The sequence below is a fragment of the Podarcis raffonei genome, chromosome 2, assembly GCF_027172205.1.
Source record: "Podarcis raffonei isolate rPodRaf1 chromosome 2, rPodRaf1.pri, whole genome shotgun sequence".
Classification (NCBI taxonomy): domain Eukaryota; kingdom Metazoa; phylum Chordata; class Lepidosauria; order Squamata; family Lacertidae; genus Podarcis; species Podarcis raffonei.
Genome location: NC_070603.1, coordinates 64003851 through 64022714, shown reverse-complemented (window position 1 = coordinate 64022714; position 18864 = coordinate 64003851). Strand labels below are relative to the sequence as shown.

At 43.0% G+C, this 18864-nt stretch overlaps 1 protein-coding gene across 2 annotated transcripts in view; it reads left to right on the top strand.

Annotated features, from left to right (window-relative positions):
- Window positions 1-2473, top strand: part of ANXA6 (annexin A6) — a 49968-nt gene extending 47495 nt beyond the window's left edge. For both annotated transcript variants that reach the window (XM_053377048.1, XM_053377047.1), the window contains 3 exons: window positions 535-593; window positions 1222-1344; window positions 2086-2473. In XM_053377048.1, coding sequence (XP_053233023.1) covers window positions 535-593; window positions 1222-1344; window positions 2086-2145 — 242 coding nt within the window. In that variant the 3' untranslated portion in view covers window positions 2146-2473. The remainder of the gene's footprint in view (window positions 1-534; window positions 594-1221; window positions 1345-2085) is intronic.
- The last annotated feature ends 16391 nt before the right edge of the window (window positions 2474-18864 follow it).

Below are 18864 nucleotides of genomic sequence, written 5' to 3'. Positions count from 1 at the left end.
CTGGAGAAGTCATGAGAGAAGCAACACCTGCTGGATGCATTGCCCCTTGCTGCATAGTAAAAACATTTTGCAACATCCTAGCACACTTAAATTTTGCAATTCCCTCACAGAGCAGGAAGTGGCTACCCAACCATCCATATGGCTTTCCTCCTATTGCAAACAACAAAATCATGTGCAGTTTTTCAAAAAATATCTATGGTTTTTTTCTTTAATGGAGATGAGGCAACCACACTATACATTTAGAGCCCTCTGCTTGCAAACCTGGGCTCTAGAAACCTACATCCATCTGTGATTGACCCAGACAGCAAACATGAACCATTTCTCCCACCCTGTCAACCAAATTTGGACATTCAATACAGTAATTGGTGGGGTGCTTTCCAAGAGCTGTCTTTTCCTCTCCACTCCTTTCTTTCTACACACAAACTAAAAATGCAATCTGAGACAACGTAGCTCTTTAAAAACATGGGTGTGGGGGTTGACTGAGATGGGGCTTCCTGTTCAATGTTTTTATGTTGCACTGCTCTTTCTTTCAAGTGCGGAGTGTCAAGAACAAGCAAGCTTTCTTTGCCGACAAGCTGTACAAGTCCATGAAGGTAAAAACTACACTCCATTTGCTGTTTTGACTCTCACCAGGGAAGGGAAGGCTAGATCAGTAGCTTTTTAATTACGATAATAATCATCTGATTGCAAAGTAGGAGCTTGGGGTGGTTTCCTGAATAGGTCTGCATTTGAGAAGGCCAGGGATGGCTAATTCCTGCTTGTGATTCACTGAAACAATCAGGAGGCCCCTTCAGCAAATAGTGTGTTGCTTGTGTGAAGGGAGTCGATTTGGAGAATTTGTCAGTGAAACAGATGCAGCAATGAGAGTCACAGTGCTCAAGGCTTGCATCGTTCTACCATTTCAAATATAGAGCTTTGCTCTAAAGAGGTTGAGTGGGGTGGCAGCAACAACTGAGTGAACCAGCTACCTAGTATGTGCCCAGCACCAGCTCATCTCTCAATGCTGATGTGCATTAGCAGAACAGATCATGAAGCTCCCATTCTACCATCTGCCAAGTATCACTGTAAACAAAAGCACTCTACCTCTGGTTGATAGAGCTTGTTGCCACCTTTTCAAAATATTTTGCTGATAGCAATGTACGGGAAAGTCCCCTCACTTCCTGCCCTTGCTCTCTCTTTTAAAAAATCAATAAATTCTTACTGCTTTTTTGATCTCCCAAGGGTGCTGGCACAGACGACCGAACTCTTATCAGGATTATTGTCTCAAGGAGTGAAATTGATCTGCTCAACATCCGGCGTGAATTTTGGGATATTTATGACAAATCTCTCTATCACATGATCGAGGTAATAAGAGGTTCTGGCTTTTGCCAGCACAAATGTGCCTGTTTGTGTGCAGTGAGCTGTGCTGACCTTTATGATTTGTTTCATGTACATCTTTGACTGGTTGTACTCACAGCAGCCTGTTCATACCAGGTGAATGTTCCACCCAAGCATAGGTGGCAAAAAGAATGTGCAGTCATAGTAAGACTACTTCACACCATTAGAATTTCCTCCATAGAGATGTGTCTTCCTGTAAGAACAACCGTAGACTAAAATTTGACGTGTATGAGCATATGTGCTTTACCACGATAGCATCTAATCAGACAGCTGCTATGAGTAGCAGGTGCCTGATCAATGTACTTGTACACTTCCAAAATTACCTGGGCTTTTTCCTAGACAGAGAATGAGCAAAACTGTAACCTTCAAAACCAGCCCTTCAGATTTCTTTGAAGAATGACTCATCAGCAAACAATATTAAGGAGATGCTAAAGGAAATATAACATCCACATTAAGAAATGATATCATTTTATGCTATCTTAATAGTTACGGCTTATGCTAAAGAATCCTAGTTGTTTGAGGTTTCTCTGGCACAAAGTAATGATAGTTAAATCCACTTAAAGGCTGCAGTGTAGATACATCGAAAGACACATGTTGGCATTGCCTTAAAAAGATCATTTTTAAGTTTCTTTATCCTCCGATTTACCAGAGAGGCTGATCACTTGTAGGCATTTCTGGTTTTCATTTTGTCTTCCTTTCTTCTTGCAGAAGGACACCTCTGGAGATTACCGCAAAGCCTTGCTAGCCATTTGTGGGGAAGAAAAGTAACCAGCAGGTGACTCTTGTGGAAGCTCGTCCTCATGTCTGTGCCGGCGTCACTCACATATGTGTAGCCTAGATATATCACTGTTGCTTTTAGAAGCATCAGGGGATGTTTTGGATCCACTGAGAAGATTCACATTGGCTGGGAGGGGGGGAAGATATTGCAGAAGAGCTTAACACTGCAAACAACAAAGACCACGGGGACTGCTCAGTCCAGTGGGTGGGGGAGTTGTCTAAACTGGTGCAAAACTAAGTAATGTACACAAGTCCAATGAAGTAGCACTGTTGTAGGTATTTTAAACCAAAGAAATAAAATGTTACACGTTGCTGGCCACCAGAAGGCTCTGGTCTGCTTTTTCCCTCTTCTGTTGTAAGAAGAGAACATGTAAACAAAAGACACTGATTCTCAGTAAGGTGCTGGGCGTGCAAAAAGCTCTCACTCACATAGTTCCTGTGTAGCAGTTCACAACTGTGTAGTCACAAGTGGTGACCCTCTCTTGAGTTAGGCAGCTGCCTGACACAACACAAAATGAATGATATTTGGGGCCTAGTTTCCTTACACTGGACTTCAGAGAAACTTGAAGGCAATATGGCTCTTCTCTGCTTTTGAGTCTCCAAAGCTTAGTGTGACAGAGGTGAGACCTGACCTGTCTCCTAAGCCTGGAGAAAAGAAGAGCTCCGCCCCCATCAGCTTGCAGTGAGCCAGTTGGTATGTTTCAGTTTCTCGTTTTTTCATTCTTTCTCCACATTTCCACGTCACTTTTTAAAAAAAATTACAAAAGTCCTCATGAAAATTCATCAGCAACTTTGTGAGAATTAAGAAGACGATTATTATTGTTATTTTTAGTGCCTCTCCAGTTAGATTCTGTGTGTCAGGTAGGGCCGGGGAATAATAGTGACAGACCCTCACAGAATTGTCGTCATAAATAAGAACTGTATATTTTACATACCCACATTTAAATGGTTGCTTTTAATGACGCCATTCTAAGCACCAGTAAACATATTTTGCTTGTGTGAGTTCAGTTCACTCAAGAAAGTAGCTGGCAGGGCTCTCATTTAGCAACAAGATAAGCATGATATTCAAGTTACTCAATAAAACAGCAAATGTATAGGAGCTTTCCAAAGCTAGGAAGAGTCAACAAAGAGGCTTGTAAGTGGCTTGCTGATTATTTTATTTGTTCTGGCCTGAGGCCCAGCTGTAGAATCACTCACAACATGACCTCAGTTTCCACCAGAAACCATAAGCTTGAAATATTTGTTCTTGCACATGAGGATTTTCCCCAAGCTGCAGGCATAATAATATATTCAGCTCATCCTTATCAATTTCCAGTTTTCATTTGGGCTGAAGGCTTTAGAAAAGTTCCTTATGACCATGTGAAGGCCCAATGTGGAAGATTTTTGTTTGTGAAGGCCTCTAAATCTGCTTGCAAGAACAACGGGGGGATCACAGGCTTCTCACTGACCTAAGGGGGCTTGAAGCATGGGCCAAGATGGTGCTCTCGCTCACTTCTTCCTCAGCTTCCTAGACTAAGATGGTCCAGAGAGGGGACCATACATCACTATCCTCCCAAACACCACTCCCTCCCCCATTTTATCCTCACAGCAACTCTTTGAGGTGGGTTACGCTGAAAGACCATGACTGGCTCACAGTCAACAACTTAGCTCCATGGCAGTGTGGAGATTTGAACCTGGGTCTCCCTAGCCCAAGTTTGACGCACCTAACTTAAGAGACACATGGTGCTGAATTTGTGAGGATTTAAAAATGTTCAGTCATTTTGATACATCCATCTTGATCGTATCATGCTGTCGAATAAAAGGTTTGTTCCAATTGTCTGTTCCTCACACAGCTTTTCTCCCTCAGCTAAGCTCCGATATGAGAAGGGTCTTGCGTAGGAGAGAAATAACAGCGAGGGGCTACAGAGGGAAAATAACGATGGGGAAAGGGTCTGCGTTCCTCACCCACATGCCTATTTTGTTGCTAAAATGTGACCACCTCTAAGCCCCTCACCTATATAATTGGGCCCTTTCTATATTATTTCACATGGATCTGCTGCTGGACCCTTCGCTCTCATTGGAAGCAGTTGTCGTTGACGTCAAAAGTGACAATTGGATATTACTAGGAAAACAGACCAAGGGATAAAGCTCAAACCATATGACCAAATTGAAAAGATGTTAACAGGGTGGCTGCAATACCACCAGATCAGTGACTTATTAAAGGAAGATAAAAAGAGAAATGGGTTCGAAGATAAAAAATTGAAATTCCAAATCGAGTTAATAGACTGTAAAGATAAAATTTTATCAAGAATGTATAGTTTATTGCTAGAATGGTATACAAAAGACAAAGAAGTAAAGGAATCAATGATAAAATGGGCAGTTGATATTGGGCATAACATTGAATTGGATGCGTGGAAAAGATTATGGAAGGAGGGTTTGGGATTTACAGGATGCATGGCTTTAAAGGAAAACTTGCTAAAAATGATGTATAGATGGCATTTGACGCCAGTAAAATTAGCTAAAATGTATAGGAAAAAAGAAAGAAAATGTTGGAAATGTAAAAAGGCAGATGGGGACTATTTCCATATGTGGTGGACCTGCGATAAGGTAAAAAATTTTGGGGAATCAATTTATAATGAACTCAAAAAATATTTAGATATACTTTCCCCAAAAGACCAGAAGCGTGTCTATTAGGCTTAATAGGAACAGAAATTAAAATGGAAGATCAAAATTTGTTCATGTATGCTACAGCTGCCGTGAGGACCCTTCTGGCCCAAAGATGGAAAGTACAAGATATACCAACTATTCAGGAGTGGCAGGCGAAGTTGACAGAATATGCAGAACTTGCCAAACTGTCAGGGAGGATCCGGGACCAGGGAGATCAAAGATACCAAAATAACTGGAGTAAATTTATTGAATATTTAAAGAAGAATTGTAAAGAGGTCAAGACACTAGCAGGATTGACATAATACCTCCAATGTATAATAGTACTAATATGAGAATGATGTGCGTGATGGAAAGAGGATAAATATACCAGTTGTGGGGAGGGGAGGGGGTCGCGACTCGGCAGAGTCAAAGGGAATGTATGGTGCTATTACAATTTGTTGGAAAAGAATATGTAAGGAAAACAATAAAAATTCACTTGGAAAAAAAAATTCAGATAAGATATAGGTTGAAAGGAGAATAATATTGTTAGGCTGTATTGTGTTTAAGATATTTGGAAAAAAATAATAAAAAATACTGGGGAAAAACAAAAGTGACAATTGGAGTTGTTGCCCATGACTTCCCCAAATTGTGATCTGCCCATGGCTTTCTCAGCAGTGGCCCTGTTGCTTTGGAGGTGCAGTCTCCATCCCTGGCAAAGTTCAAGAGGACTTTTAAGACCACCTCCTTTCAGTGCCTGGGTTTTCAGGTTGCTCTGTTGCCTTATTAATTAGATTAATCTATGCAATTATTTTTATTTTTTTTAAAAAAAATGTAAAAATTTTAGTTACGACAGAATTTATTTTGTGCAGAATATTTCTCGGGAAGAGGGGTATACATTTATTAAATAAACTTTTCAAATCCGTTCTCAAAATGGACCGTTTCCTGCAACAAAGGGGCCCCACAGTGATCCATGAGGAATAAAGGCCTCTCCCACTCACTCAGTCACAGCACGTTTGAATCCAAAGATGTTTAAATATGGAAACTAATTTCTTACAACATACTGGGAAGGACCACCTAACAGCTGCATATATAACTGCTTTAGGGACCACGTCTGAGCTGTAGGCTGCCAGCTGGCTGTCTCTGAGTTAGAAATGGAGCAATATTTTTTTTTCTACCCCCACCCCCAGCCCTATCAAATATGAATTGAGGTGTGGTGAAAACATGTTGCTCCTAAGGAATGTTTTGGAAAGGGTTGTGTGCGCAAGAAAGGCAAAGCTGACAATCCACATTTTAACATTCAAAGGGCCCCGCCCTGAAGAAAATACAGTGGTGCCCCGCAAGACGAATGCCTCGCAAGACGGAAAACTCGCTAGACGAAAGGGTTTTCCGTTTTTTGAGCTGCTTCGCAAGACGAATTTCCCTATGGGCTTGCTTCGCAAGACGAAAATGTCTTGCAAGTTTGTTTCCTTTTTCTTAACTCCGTTAATACAGTTGCGACTTGACTTCGAGGAGCAACTCATAGAACGCAGTGTACATAGTAGCCTTTTTTGAGGTTTTTAAAGACTTTGGTGATTTTTTAAGCTTTTCCAAAACTTCTTTTGCAGCCATTTGGTAAGTTAAGCTTTTAAAACTTTTGGGGGGGGTTGGATTTTGGGTTGGGGTGTTTGGAATTCAAGGACTTGGTGTTGGGGAGGGGTTTGCAAGAATCTGGAAGCTTGTGTGTGTGTTTTTCTGCATTTTTATGATTTTTTGTGACCATTGGGGCACTCTGCTGTTTTTTTAAAAAAATTCTGGATTTGAATTTCTGTGTGCTGGGTGGCTGGGGGAACAGTTGGGGAGGGGTTTGCAAGAATCTGGAAGCTTGTGGTTTTTTTTCTGCATTTTTATGATTTTCTGTGACCATTGGGCCACTCTGCTGTTTTTTAAAAAAAAATCTGGATTTTAATTTCTGTGTGCTGGGTGGCTGGGGGAACAGTTGGGGAGGGGTTTGCAAGAATACGGAAGCTTGTTTCCCCCCCCCTGCATTTTTCTGATTTTCTGTGACCATTGGGCCACTCTGCTGTTTTTTAAAAAAATTTCTGGGTTTGAATTTTGAAATGCTCTTTACAGTATGTGTGACTTTAAAGAGCACTTAATAAACTCTTGTTGTACCAAATTTGGCTTTGTTTGGACTTTTTTTGACCATAGGAACGCATTAATTGATTTTCAATGCATTCCTATGGGATTTCGTGCTTCGCAAGACGAAAAATTCGCTAGACGAAAAAATTCACGGAACGAATTAATTTCGTCATGCGAGGCACCACTGTATCAATGTTCCGCTATAGTGAGGTGCCAGTTCCTCTTTCCTGGTTGTACCTCTAGTCCCTTCTTTTCCCCAGCTCCTACCTCCGCTAAGGGCTGTGCTGCAACAGGAAAGAATGTGTTAGTGTTTAGGAGAAATGAGGACAGAAAATAATGCATTTTAAGGAAGGCAAGGGAAAACTGAAGTCATGAGAAAAACAATACCCTAAATAGTTCCCACAGGAAAAACCACCGTTGCTAAAGGTTACAGGTTCACAATCGCATCCAGCTGCGTTGCATGTCCTCGTTTCGAATTGGGCAGCCCAGATAAAACTTCCAGGAAGAGCTAAATTATTGTTTGTGTGTTGCAACATTTAAAACAAAACAAAAAACCTCCACCAACTATAATTCTTCTCTTCATGCTGCATCCAGATGTCTGGAGCATATCGTCCCTGAGTCAGCGGGCAACAATATTTCACATCAGTTTTGCCACTAGCAGACTCTAGAAGGAATGTTTGCTATGGGGCAGGAATGGGGAAGCTGCCGTCCTCCATATGGTGTTGGACAACAACTCCACCCCCGCCACCCATAGGCCAAGCTTGCTGTGACTGGAAACTGATTTACCAGAGGAAGAAGTAGCTGGAACCAGTGCTTGCCCCCACCCCCCCCTAAAAAAATGTTTAGGGGTACTCTCATTTTCCTACTCATATTGAAATACTGCCCCTCAATGAGGCCAAACTTAGATTCACAAAATGATTAGGGGTACGAGTCCCTCCAGAAAAAAAGCACTGGGCCTGGAACTTAAGTAAACCAGTGACACCCTTGGAACTTGGGTGTTGCAAAAGTACTTCCAAGGTTGCAGGATACGGCATATCCTTTTAAGTATATGCTAGTCACGCCTTCTGGTTTCTCTTCCTCCTCACCTGTCTCGAGTTCTGCCATCATCTGTATCAAGCTACAGATTCTGTAAATATCAGCTCTGGTGAGAAAAACTTGGGAGTTATCTTAGCATCTTCTTATTTGATGAGAGCAAACGAAACATAATCCTCACAAGATAACGTCATCTTTGCACAGGAGCCGAAACATAGCAAAGAGCTGCTGGGTAACATATGCATTGTTTTGGAATCTTACTACAAGAGTTGTCACCTAGTCATGCCGGGGGAGGAGCTATTTTTAAGGTGTTCAAGACACATATCTTGCCTGTAGGGTTTTACTATGTATGAACCTGCTCACCCTGGCAAATGCATTCCAGCCACTGAATATACCTGCTCAGCCCAGAGGGTTTCATCTTTCATGCCTTGATGATACCAAGCATTAGGTCATAAATAAGGCAGATTCTGAAGGTGTGCAAGCTGAGCCATATTAGCGAGTTGAATTCAATTAGAAAGAAAGATAGGGCTCCTGTGCCTTTAATGCTTGGTAGAAGAGATGGGAACTTCATCTGGTGTTGCTCCCATGACAAATAGCACTGGCTGAAATTCCCTCTCCTGTACAGCTGTTCAAGGTCCTTCTCCATTCCTTTTACCTGGCCCCTCTAATAATGGCTGCTGCATGCACACCCTACATTTAAAGTATCGTGATTCCTCCAAACAAGCATGAGATTCACACCCTAAGGTACAAATAAAAATTATAGAAAAATCCTTCAGAAAATCGACTTTGGATGCTAAAAATGACTTTTAATTTATCTCCAGGGTGGTGCAATACCCAAGTCAATAGACTTTTTGTTACATGGATTTAAGAAGTCCAGAACACACTTTTTAAAAAGAAGAATAAGATCTGTGTAGGCCCAAACCTTCTTTTCTGGTTAATTTGAATTCTGTCATGTCATGAACCACATCCCAAGATTCCTATGTGCATCAGGAAGCACCCATAGAGTCATAGAATAGTTGAGCTGGAAGAGACTACAGGGATCATCTAGTTCAAACCTCTGCAATGCAGGAATCTTTCACCCATTTTGCACACAAAACAGGCGTGCTCAATTGGCTTGCCATATGCTGCTTGTGGGTCATCATCTGCAAGCCTTTCAGGCCTATACCATGCAGATTGATAAACATTTTAATAGGCCCTAAATCAGGGGTGCAGAACCTCCCCACATCCGGTCCTAATAAATACAGTAAAAGAAGTTGAGATGCAAAGCCAGTGAGGGATGGGGCCTGGGGACAGAAGGCATGGCTGGGGGAAGTCATGGTGGGCCAAATCTGACCCCCATCCATTAAGTTCCATACCCCTTCCTTAAGTTGAGCATGGGGTGTCCTAATCAGTAACTAAACCTGTGCAATTTAAAAAAACAAAAAACAAAACAGCATGATACTATAGGGAGACATTGCAATAGAGAGCTGGCTTATACTGAATCAGGCTATTCCTATCTGCTCCAGTTGGCAATAATTCCATGAGATATTTGGCAGATAGATGCCTTGTCCAGTTATGCTGTCTGAAACACTTTTACCTGGAAATGTCAGTGGTTCAAATGGGGACCATTTTCTGCCACCCAGCTATGTCTCCAAGATGTCATGATGGCAACATAAGCCACTATGCCTGACTGTGCAAGTATTGAGGGTTTGGGAGCTGATGAATTTTCTCAAGGCCTATGTTTCTCCAGAAAACGTGAGTAAGGTTTCCTGCAGAAATGTCCAAATGGAATGGTCAATCTGCGGTAGCCATAAGCTTTTGCATAGATCTCAAGTGGGTCTGGTAGTAAAGTTGCCTTTAGTGCTTTAGGTTCTGATTTCCCCATTCTTCTCCTTCCTTGGACTTCTAATACTGCTTTCTCCTACCTCAGTGGTACTCTTTTCATTCCCCTGGGCCACTAGGCCACCTTCTATAAGTTCACAAGAATCAGTTGTATTGGGCCTGTTCAGAATGCACTCAGGTTAACCCAAGTACATGATTTGCATATCTCTGTGTTCTGGAAATCCCCTTCTCTTGACCAAAACTTCCTCCCTAGGCTCAGAAGGCGTCATCATTTTGTTTCACTGCTTTCTTTCAGACCAGAGCAACCAAACAGAACAAACTGAAGGGGTAAACAAAACCCACTCCTGATGCGAACTGGCAGGCAGTGCAAACAGCGTTCTTCTTGACTTTGTGGGTTCAGCCCCTTTTGAGTTACCTAACATCCATCCTGTTGTGCAGAAGACAGCTTTTCTTTCCAAAATCAAACTGATTACGAAGGATGTTAATGTCTCATTCCATGGTGGTGGTGATAGCATTATGGCAAATTTGTGCCACCTTTTGAGTTGTGAATTTCTCCCTATATATAATAAAAATGTAAGAATGTCATCACGCAAGCCCCATTGGAGGATTTCTAGTGCCACATCACAATCCTGGAGTTGCATGAAGTCAGGGCGGGATTGGGGAGCAAATGCGAAGGCAGGTTATACTACAGCAGTGGCCATGGCATGAGAGTGAGAAGGGAGAAACACTGAGAGGGAATACCATTTGTAGTTTAATGGTGAATTTGGATACAATGGAGAGATAAAAGATTTGGATTATTATGAAAGATACGGGAGGAAATGATTAATAACAGGATGCACTAAGGGGAGAAGGAAAGTCCAAGAGATTCCTTGGGATCTTGTTTTAATGTTGTATGTTGGACATGTGACTGTAAAATTTCAATCTGAAAAACCAAATAAACAATTTTTTAAAAAAGAAAAGAAGAAAAAGAAGACAGGCATTTGTGTGTAAATCTGTCCAGCTAATAATTTCTCAGAGGCTGGAAGCATCTGTAGCAACGTGGTATCCGTGCAAATGTGGGGAGAATGACATGCACACAGAAATACCTCTGCAAGAATATGTTCACTGCTGAAAAGAAGTTTACTCTGGATTGTGGATATATAGTGTGGCCTGCTTTGCATTGTCAAAGAAGCACATGTACCCCAAAATGAGGACAAAAATCTGCACATGCTACTTCATATGTACACTTGCACATTTAGAAATCATTTCCGTAATTTAAATAGAAAAGCGGCCTATCTGCCTTTTCAATTTGCTGTCGAGGTGCTAGCCATTGATGAGCATCTTCAAGGCTCCTGCTCTCCCTTCTTATATGCTTTTTTAAAAATAGACTTCAGTAGGACAGCCCTTCAAATAGAGAATGATTTCAAAGACTGACTTCCTGATAGCCCTTTCAAAGAGAGCAGTGACATCTGTAAAGGTTGACACACATGGCCACCCTAGCTATAAAGCAATACTACTGTGTTATCCACCAGCAGACTTTGTGCTGTAAAGCAAAGGTGTGGAACCTCTTGAAGTTGTTGGACCTATTAGCCATGCTGTCTGGGGGGCTGATGGGGGCTGCTGTCCAACCACATCAGGAGGGTCAAGCTTCCCCAGGAGATCTGAACATACCTGGGTTAGAATCATAGAATCATAGAGTTGGAAGAGACCACAAGGGCCATCGAGTCCAACCCCCTGCCAAGCAGGAAACACCATCAGAGCACTCCTGACATGTGGTTGTCAACCCTCTGCTTAAAGACCTCCAAAGAAGGAGACTCCACCACACTCCTTGGCAGCAAATTCCACTGTCGAACAGCTCTTACTGTCAGGAAGTTCTTCCTAATGTTTAGGTGGAATCTTCTTTCTTGTAGTTTGGATCCATTGCTCCGCGTCCGCTTCTCTGGAGCAGCAGAAAACAACCTTTCTCCCTCCTCTATGTGACATCCTTTTATATATTTGAACATGGCTATCATATCACCCCTTAACCTCCTCTCCTCCAGGCTAAACATGCCCAGCTCCCTTAGCCGTTCCTCATAAGGCATCGTTTCCAGGCCTTTGACCATTTTAGTTGCCCTTTTCTGGACACGTTCCAGTTTGTCAGTGTCCTTCTTGAACTGTGGTGCCCAGAACTGGACACAGTACTCCAGGTGAGGTCTGACCAGAGCAGAAGACAGTGGCACTATTACTTCCCTTGATCTAGATGCTATACTCCTATTGATGCAGCCCAGAATTGCATTGGCTTTTTTAGCTGCCGCGTCACACTGTTGGCTCATGTCAAGTTTGTGGTCAACCAAGACTCCTAGATCCTTTTCACATGTACTGCTCTCAAGCCAGGTGTCACCCATCTTGTATTTGTGCCTCTCATATTTTTTTTGCCCAAGTGCAATACTTTACATTTCTCCCTGTTAAAATTCATCTTGTTTGTTTTGGCCCAGTTCTCTAATCTGTCAAGGTCGTTTTGAAGTGCGATCCTGTCCTCTGGGGTGTTAGCCACCCCTCCCAGTTTGGTGTCATCTGCAAATTTGATCAGGATGCACTTGAGTCCATCATCCAAGTCGTTGATAAAGATGTTGAATAAGACCGGGCCCAAGACAGAACCCTGTGGCACCCCACTAGTCACTCTTCTCCAGGATGAAGAGGAACCATTGATGAGCACCCTTCGGTCAGTCAGCCAGTTACAAATCCATTGAGTGGTAGCATAGTCAAGATCGCATTTTACCAGCTTCTTTACAAGAATATCATGGGACACCTTGTCAAATGCCTTGCTGAAATCAAGGTAGGCTACATCCACTGCATTCCCTTCATCTACCAGGCTTGTAATTCTGTCAAAAAATGAGATCAGGTTAGTCTGACATGACTTATTTTTCAGAAATCTATGCTGACTATTGGTGATCACAGCATTCCTTTCTAGGTGCTCACAGACTGTTTGCTTAATGATCTGCTCCAGAATCTTCCCTGGTATTGATGTCAGACTGACTGGGCGGTAATTATTTGGGTCCTCTCTTTTCCCCTTTTTGAAAATAGGGACAACATTTGCCCTCCTCCAGTCTGCCGGGACTTCGCCTGTTTTCCAGGAATTCTCAAAGATGACTGCCAGTGGTTCTGAAATCACATCTGCCAGTTCTTTTAATACTCTTGGATGCAGTTCATCTGGCCCTGGAGACTTGAATACATCTAGACTAGCCAAGTATTCTTGTACTATCTCCTTAGTTATTCTGGGCTGTGTTTCCTCTGCTGAATCATTTGCTCCAAATTCTTCAGGTCGGGCATTGTTTTCTTTATCGGAGAAGACTGAGGCAAAGAAGGCATTGAGGAGTTCAGCCCTTTCTGTGTCCCCTGTTTGCATTTCACCATCTTCTCCTCTGAGTGACCCCACTGCTTCTTTGTTCTTCCTTTTGCTACGAACATACCCATAAAAGCCTTTTTTGTTGCTTTTAACCTCTCTAGCAAGCCTGAGTTCATTCTGTGCTTTAGCTTTTCTGACTTTGTGTCTACACGTGCTGGCTATTTGTTTGAATTCCTCTTTGGTGGTTTCCCCCCTTTTCCATTTTTTGTACACATCCTTTTTTAATCTTAACTCAGTTAAAAGTTCTTTAGATAGCCACCCTGGCTTCTTTAGGCACCTTCCATGTTTCCGTCTCAATGGTATTGCCTGAAGTTGTGCTTTTACTATCTCCCTCTTAACAAACTCCCAGCCATCATGAACTCCCTTTCCTTTTAGTATTACTGTCCATGGGATCTCACCCAGCACTTCCCTAAGTTTTATGAAGTCGGCTTTCTTAAAGTCGAGAAATTGAGTCTTAGTATGCTTGGCTGCTCCTTTCCGCTGTATAGTAAACTTCAGAAGAGCATGATCACTCGCGCCTAATGATCCTTCCACTTCTACCCCACTAACCAGGTCATCAACATTGGTTAGGACCGGATCTAAAATGGCTGTTCCTCTTGTTGCTTCTCCCACTTTCTGGACAATGAAGTTGTCTGCAAGGCCAGTGAGGAATCTGTTTGACCTTATGCTCTTGGCTGAGTTTGACATCCAACAAATATCCGGGTAATTGAAGTCCCCTATTACTACTATCTCCCTTCCTTTTGCATGCTTGGCCATCTGTTCCAGGAAGGCATCATCTATGTCCTCCGTTTGGCTTGGGGATCTATAGTAAACTCCCACAATGAGGTCACTGTTATTCTTCTCTCTCTTAATTTTGACCCAAATGCTCTCACTTTGGCTTTGAGGTTCTAAATCTTGGATCACTTCACAGGTATACACATCCCTGACATATAACGCCACTCCTCCTCCTTTCTTGTCTGGTCTGTTTCTCTGAAATAGATTGTATCCCTCCATTATTACATTCCAATCGTGGGACTTATCCCACCAGGTTTCAGTGATTCCTATTATGTCATATTTAGTTTGCTGTACCAAGAGCTCAAGCTCATCTTGTTTATTTCCCATGCTTTGCGCATTAGTGTACAGACATTGAAGTCCATTAATCATCCCCCCGTGTCTCTTATTTAAGGATTTTTTCCTCTCACCACTAGGTCTGCATGCTGTTTGCTCCATTCGGTCTATGACATTTGGATGATCATCTTCATCAATTGATAAGACTCCTACCTTCAGGAGCACTGTCTCCCTCCCCCACATTAGTCAGTTTAAAGCCCTCCTGATGAGGTTTCTGAGATTTTTGGCAAAAACATTCCTCCCAACTGTTGTGAGGTGCAGCCCATCGCTTGCCAGAAGTCCATCTTCAAGAAACTGCATTCCGTGATCTAAGAATCCAAACCGTTCCTGTTTACACCATTTGCGAAGCCAGTTGTTCACTTCCACTATTTTTCCCTCTCTCCCTGGGCCACGTCGTTCAACTGGGAGGACAGATGAGATGACAATTTGTGCATTTAATTGCTTCAATTTCCTGCCCAGAGCCTCGTAATCTCTTTTGATCTTCTGGAGGCTATTGCTTGCAGTGTCATTGGTTCCCACATGAACCAAGAGGAAGGGGTATTTGTCAGTGGGTTTTATGATTCCTTGCAGTCGTTCAGTTACATCTTGGATCTTAGCCCCGGGGAGACAGCACACTTCCCGAGACATCTTGTCAGGCCCACAGATCACTGCTTCTGTTCCCCTCAGTAGGGAATCCCCTATTACCACTACACGCCTCCTCTTAGGTCTGGTCGGGGTTCTTCCGTGAGCTGTCCGTTCCAAGGTCGCCTGCACATTCCCTGAGGACTGACTTTGCTGCTCGTCTTCATATACCTGATCGACTGTAATGAGGGAGAGATCCTCAAATGGAGTCTGCTCTTCGTCTTCCATGCTAGGGGAGAGGACCTCAAAGCGATTGTGTATTTCTAAACAACCAGAGCGAACCCTGGGCCTCCTACTTCTTTGAGTCACGTTTCTCCATATATCTGGCTCCTGTGTTGGTGAACTAGCCTCCTTCTCAGGGGAGTCCCCTGTCTCCTCCTTGGTGGAGACGGTGTGCTCTGTTGCTTCCAAGAAGAGCTCCAGCTCTCTAATTCTCTAATTGCTGTCTACACTCTACCAGCACCGCTCATAAGCTTAATCTTCAGACACTGGCTGCAAAAGGTAGATCCTGGCTACGTGGGTTGAATGCTGAGCCAATGTCCCTACTTTTCTCACAGAAAACAAAGACTATATTTGCTGTGATTTGACAGAGGCCAAAGACTGTAACAGCAGAAAAATCATTTAATTATGAGAAGCCTCTTCTAAGACCAGAGGTGCAAAGGGGTGGGGGACAAATGGGATTTCCCCCCTTCCTTTTTCCACCCTTCCTAGCACCCATTTTTTATGACCCTTCATTTCATGAACTTCCATTTTTCCCAATTGCCATCTGCCAGCCACATGGAATTACGGCGGAATACAAGTCAGGTGCAACCCTGCAGCCTCAGGCCCTCAAATGATTGTGGCTTGGACTCATCTGCGACTGGATCTCTGAACTTCTTTTTTAAAGCAGCAACAGGCTTTTGATCAGCAGCCCTGAGGAAGGGTTTGATCTTTTCTCTTCCTGCCATTTCCATGACATAAATCCTCCCCCTATTTTCTCCACCGGGAGGCTTGATGACATTATCCCACACTGTCAAGGGCATTTCCCCATCACTTTCCTTATCACAAAAAGTCTGGTCTTTGGGGGAAGTGGGGCTTTTTTGTGTGTAAGACCCTCCCTATCAGTTGTAACTGAGAAACCTGGATTTGCTGGTATGTGGTTGAATCTCACCCCTCAAATACTTGCAGTCTGGATGCACCCTCAGTCATGGATCTCCCGTGTCACATTGTAATGTTAACAAAATGAAAATGGTAGTTATTTCTATATTCCAAAGGATTTGGAATACCTGGTTACAGAGGCCTATCAATCATGCAGACTTTCCCCAGGAACAATAAAACAGCTTTGTGGTTAGAATACGTAGCCCTTTAAGGAATGTGGCATGGAATAATAGTCTTTCCAAAATTGAATCACATTTTTCATCAGTGAATTATTCACTGAATGGTGACGTACTTCAGCATACCCCTCTGGGCTAGAGGGGAGCCCTTTAAATTACTTTTGGATCCTCTTCAAAAACCACCGAAGAAGAGCTGTCTATGGCCTCCGCTGGGGAATTCCCCATCTCCTAAGCTAAAAGAAAGCTTAGGCGTGCCTTCTTCCTCACATTTGATTAAAGCACCCCGAAAGGATCTGTTGGACCCCCCTCTCTTACTTATCTGAGTGAGTAGTCAAAGAAGACATTTTAACTCCTTATTTTGGAGATTGTGGGAGTTTGGGAGGGGGTTACGTAGCTTGTGGTATATAGCTCAGAATTTGATCACAAGAAGCTGAAATCTCTACTCCCTGCTGGCTCCCCACTCCCAGCTCATGAGCTAGAAGAACGTATACTGTTGGTTCTGTGCCTCTGACCTAGTATAGGAAACACATCATATGAGAGTCCATGTTTATAGAACAGACTATCTGGAAGGTGGTGAAATGTCCCTCATTTGAGGTTTTAAAGCAAAGGTTGGGTGTCCATCTCTCATGGATGCTTTAGTTGAGATTCCTGCATTATAGGATGTTGTAGGTGACCATCAGGGTACCTTCCAACTCTACAGTTCTGGGATTCTATGAACAAACCAATGTTTATTTGAGCAGCATTGGTGATGTCAAACTGGCCAGCTGGTCAGCTAAAGAGAAGGGTTGTTTTTTTTTGTCTACTTTTCCTATGGCACAAGCATGGGGAATAAAAAGAGAATCTTGATAATCACTGGGCTTGGAATAAAAGGAAGAGAAGAGTTTTACTGGTGGGTCTAAAAAACACTCTTGGCTCTGAGAAGTGCAAGAGGAACTCATTAATTCATGTCTCAGGGTTGAAGGCTCCCCAAACGGGAGCTTGAAGGAGCACCTACCTGCATAGCTTCCAGCCCGTGCTTTTAAGATCTGCCCTCTTCATGCAGCCATTGGTGGAAGATAGTCTTTCAATATCCTACATCAAGCTTCTTGGTAGTGTCCCTCACCTATAGCACTGTCCTTCCTGACTGAGATTTGGTTGTCTTTTCACATTCGTAATGTTAACATAAAATATATTCAGCTCAGCAGTAGTTGCCTACACTTTTCAGTATAATTTATTATCCTTTGAACTCTATTTTAAAGTTTGTTACTGTTCGGAATTTCTGTTGCTGCTTTATGATATTAGTATATCGTTTTAAGATTGCTATGCTATGTCCTGCACTCTGGCAAGAAGAAGGGCAGGGTAAAAGAACTGTGCAGGGAACCTACCCATACCAGCATCAATTCAGCACTGAACATTATTAATGATAAGCAACATCTCCTGCTCTGAGAGGAAAAGAGGATCCAAATGGCGGAGAAGAACTGACAGCAGTTCTTGGCCAAGAGGACCAACTCCTCTTCCTCCTGCTATTTCCATTGACCAGGTTGTGTATGTGTGTATGAGAAAAAGCTGCTTGCTATACAGTTCTAAGGTTGATTTTCTAATACAAGTACTGTACTGTTTTTCAAAAACCCAACACGAGAACCACGCCCCATTTCTCACCACCATTTTTCATGACTTCTCTCTCATCCATGCATATAATTTAGAAGCTGGGTGCTCTTCAGGTGACCAGATGCCATGCAGAGGGCAGGGCTCTTGCACCTCCAACGGGTTGTGCAAATGAGGAAAGTTCTTTGGACACCACTTTCCCAATCCCTGCAGCACATGATAAAGCAGCACTGCCAAAATTCCTTCTTCTATGCATCTCTTAAAGGTGCAGACGCTCCCTTCTCTCTGTGGCCAGGCACATACAGGCAGATTTTTTTTTTAAAAAAGAGACAATGGCCAGCAGATCATCTACCCCCCACCCCCAGCTACATCTGGTTGAAATGCTGCTTTTGGACCAGGGCTAGTGAAAACCTTGCTCCAAAGATAAAGTGTGTCTGGGACACTGTTTAGCTGACAGCATGGAAAGGCAGCCCTGCCAAGCCTGTGAGAACCAGCTTATTACACCTGTTATAGGCCTAGATAAAAACCCTTGCAGCAAGGCTCACCCCCCCAAGGGCACCCCCATTTTATTTCATGCTCATTTTGGAAGAGGGATCCTGTGGAATCTGGAAGCTTGCTTGATTCCATTTTTAGCCACTGACAACTGGGAAACACTGGCCTGCGAGAACAGTCTTTACCAAAGGTGTCATGGGCTTTGAAGACACTCGAACTCACAACGAAAGGGAGAAACACGCTAAGAGGAAGGCACGCTTGGCAAACCCTCACCGTGATCAACTCCCGCCTGGAAACCTATGTCCCCACTGTGGAAGGACGTGTGGATCCAGAACTGGCCTCCACAGTCACTTATGGACTCACTTTTAAATCCGTGTTTATAGCAGCTTACTCGGCTATGAGTGATTGCCAAAGAAGAAGACTACTGGTGGCCCTCTTGCTCTGCAATTCCTCTTAAAAAATCGAAGAAAAATCTCATGGAGACTTCTTTCACTGGGCCAAGTAAAGCTTTGTTTTTAAAAAAGGAAACAGACTATTTTATATAAAGAGCTTCCATCGAATCCACCGAACACCACCTGGGGGAAGGATAGGCAATTGCACAGCTTGCTCATTTATTTCTGCACCGTTTTATAT